At 50.1% G+C, this 3,390-nt stretch overlaps 1 protein-coding gene across 1 annotated transcript; it reads right to left on the minus strand.

Moving 5' to 3' along the window:
* Positions 1-1,317: 1,317 nt before the first annotated feature.
* LOC100101512 (transcription factor MYB39) lies at positions 1,318-2,695 on the minus strand. The gene is made up of 2 exons (NM_001371681.1): positions 2,277-2,695; positions 1,318-1,994 (listed from the first exon to the last, which is right to left on the minus strand). Exons 1-2 carry the CDS (start codon positions 2,537-2,539, stop codon positions 1,475-1,477), a joined length of 783 nt encoding a protein of 260 aa, NP_001358610.1. The 5' UTR covers positions 2,540-2,695; the 3' UTR covers positions 1,318-1,474.
* Between the last annotated feature and the right edge of the window lie 695 nt (positions 2,696-3,390).

Here is a 3,390-nt window from a genome sequence, read left to right on the forward strand (position 1 = left end):
CTTCTTCCCATTCTTGTTCTTCAAAGCACTTGTAATCAAAGCAAGAGACACCAATTCTGTGGTGGTCCTTATGGGGTCTAAGTGACCCGTTTGATTAAGGAGAAAGCTCACTCGGTCTAGGTGACCGTTTTAGAGAGGGAAAGGGTTGAAAGAGACCCGGTCTTTGTGACCACCTCAACGGGGACTAGGTTCTTTGGAACCGAACCTCGGTAAAACAAATCACCGTATCATCCGCTTTACTTCTTGGTCGATTTGTTTTCGTCCTCTCTCCCGAACTTAGATTTTATTCTAACGCTAACCCCGGCTTGAAGGGTGCTTAAAGTTTGTAAATTTCAGTTTTCGTCTATCCACACCCCTCTAGGCGACTTTGAACGACCCATTTAATAGTGTCTGGGCCAGCCCGGCACGAGCGCAATGTCGTGTTTGGACCATAGCCTCGGCCCGTAGTGCTGGTCCAGCTCGACCCGACACGATTATATTTTTTTTATTTTACAAAAAATCATATACACATATCTATAATTTATATTCAGTATTAAAAACATCTGAGCATGATGTTTTACTGATTAGACGGCTTCACCCAGTGTATTCTACCTTTCTTCTATCATCAAAGCATGGGTTCGAACCTCACCTGTTGTATCGTTTTTTAACATTTTATGCTGATTTAATCAAATGTCCTGACATGGTCACCAGGCCCGCGGGCCGAAACTACGGCCCGCAGGCGTCGGGACTAGCGGGCCCGTGCCGGACCGCCAGTTTGGCCATCTATATGCAGAGTGTGGTTTTGGACGTGGAGATTGATTGCGCAGAGCGGACGGGCGTACAACGAATTAATTTGAAATAGATGTAGGGTTATTCGTAAAAAGATGATGTAGAACGGCTGTAAACTAAGGCCCTGTTTGGGAACAAAGTTTTTGAAAATCACAGTTTTTGAAATACTACAGTATACTTTAGTCATGACAATACCGCAGTTTACAATACCACAATTTTGGAAACTGAGGTCCAGATCTAAGTTTAGAATACCTTAAAACAACTATAGTATTTGCAATACTTCAGTTTTGAAAACAGAGATTTTAGCCAGCTTGTCAAACACCATTATGTATATACTGCAGTATTCTTCTAAAACTGTGAAAAAAATTCACTCCCAAACACCCCCTTAGTTGCTTTCAATTGATGGATTTAGAGCGATACGCGCTCCTCGAGACGGCCGCAAGAGAGACTCGGAGACGGCTGCTACATACCCTCCTAGTTTTGGCAGCTAGAAAAAATGGTTATGGACTAGCGCTAGCCGCGAAAGCACACAAATGAACACCGGGATGATACGAAGCAATTGCTTTCCGCTTCACAAGGTTTCAGTGGGATATATATACATCCACCGAAAACGGAGCAGAACGAAGATTCAAAGAATCGTGAGCGCGCGCCCAATGAATATCATCATCAGCCGAGAGATAACAAACCGTCTAGGTCCGTTTCCCGCCTAAATAATCTGGGGCAAATTCTGCATGTCGCTGGCCTGCATGAACAGCTTGAGCCAGAAGTCCATGTCGTCGTTGGTCGACGACGGCGCCGCCGCCGACTTGCCGAAGCTGCCCTCCGCCTGCTGCACCCCGGACTCGAAGCTGTCCACCGTCGTCGTCATGGCCAGCGTCTCGGACCAGAAGCTGTCGTCGATCTGGTAGTAGTCCTCCTCCGAGGTGAAGCTGTCGCCCGCGTTCTCCAGCGACGAGGCGGGCGAGTAGTCCGCGGTGCTGGTGGTGGTCGACGTCGTCGTGGAGAGTGACCGCTCCGGCGCCACCGGCGGCACGGCTCCGGCCGGCCCCTCGAGCGTCGTTACGGGCTCGGGCTCCGGCTGCGGCTGCTGCTTCTTCGTGGGCTTGCGCTTGGGCGCCTGCTGGCTGGCTGGCTTTGGCTCCAGGCGCTTCTTGAGGTGGGTGTGCCAGACGTTCTTGATCTCGTTGTCCGTCCTCCCCGGCAGCCTGGCAGCGATTGTCGACCATCTGGAATCATACACGAAGGAGCTGTTTAGTGCGCATGTTTTTTTTAAAAAAAATCCCGTAATCTACGAGACTGACACACAAGTGGCATGCATGCATGTTCTATATTATTGCTCTTCCATCATACTGAGCAATGACTGGATCAACTGGACCACACATCATCAAGAACCAGTCTATGTACTATATCTTAAGGCCGGGAAGGGAAAGAATTAAGACATGCATGGTGTTGATTAATTGCTTTCATATGATGATGATGATGATGATGGTGTTAATGAAGATAAGCACCTGTTGCCGAGCATTTGGTGGAGCTGTATGATGGCGTCCTCCTCCTCCCGGCTGAAGTTGCCGCGCTTGATGTCGGGGCGCAGGTAGTTGATCCAGCGGAGGCGGCAGCTCTTGCCGCAGCGGAGCAGGCCCGCCTGCTTGGGCAGCGCGCGCCAGTTGCTGTGGCCGTGGCGCTCGACGTGCGCCACCAGAATCCTGTCCTCCTCGGCCGTCCACGGACCCCTCTTCAGCCCCATCTTCTCGCAGCACGGAGAGCGCCCCATGTCTCGATTAACGTCCGCCCGTCGAGAGAGCGTGGCTTGCCTGCCGCCTGCTGGGGTCGTGTTCGTGTCCTGGCGAGAAGACCGAGCTCGCTGCTGTGTGAGCTCGGGCTGGCTCGCTCTCTGGATTGGCGGAGCGCGGGTGGTTTTGCTGTGTGGACTGGGAGGGCTGGGCTGAGCTTGGCTATTTATATGCCGCCGCGACGACGACGGACGGGGCTCGATCTACGGATAGAGAAAGGCCAAAAGGGCAAAAACCAAACGTGGTCAAAGCAGGGTGCTTCCCAGAAGGGGAGGTTTTCGGCCCGAGGGTGACACAAGGAACAGGGAGATGGGAATAGTTTAAGCTACGGTTTGAATTCGTTCATTTTTTATCGGTTTGCTTGGATCGCGTACGGGATTCGGCGTTGCTTTCTGTCGTTTTTTTTATTCCTCTGTTTATTTGTTTGTGTTTTGTACTAGTAGTACGTTTGTGTGCCTTCGATCGGTGTCGGCTTAAAGTAAGGGAACGGATGAGCATGTGTTTCCTGCGATGCGATATCGTGATTTTTCATAACAAAAAAAAAAAGAGCTACGTCGTCGGTTGGAACTCGACGCGCGATAGATGCAACGTGAGGTGATCATGACATGTCCATACGCGAAATCTTTTGTTCTCTCGTCTGCGACTATGGCACGCGTACTTGTGCTCTAACAAATTAAAGAGGTAATATATGATTGTATGAGCCAACTTTTGTCTGTGGCCACATGTTCGATGCCTTTTGAAAGTCTTCGCCGAGAGAACTTTAAAAAAGAGTGCTAACTCACTAGTACAAATAAGCTCAAAGCCTGCGGCACGTTCAAATTTTCACTGACGG

Source organism: Zea mays, chromosome 4 (genome assembly GCF_902167145.1).
Source record: "Zea mays cultivar B73 chromosome 4, Zm-B73-REFERENCE-NAM-5.0, whole genome shotgun sequence".
In the NCBI taxonomy this organism is placed as follows: domain Eukaryota; kingdom Viridiplantae; phylum Streptophyta; class Magnoliopsida; order Poales; family Poaceae; genus Zea; species Zea mays.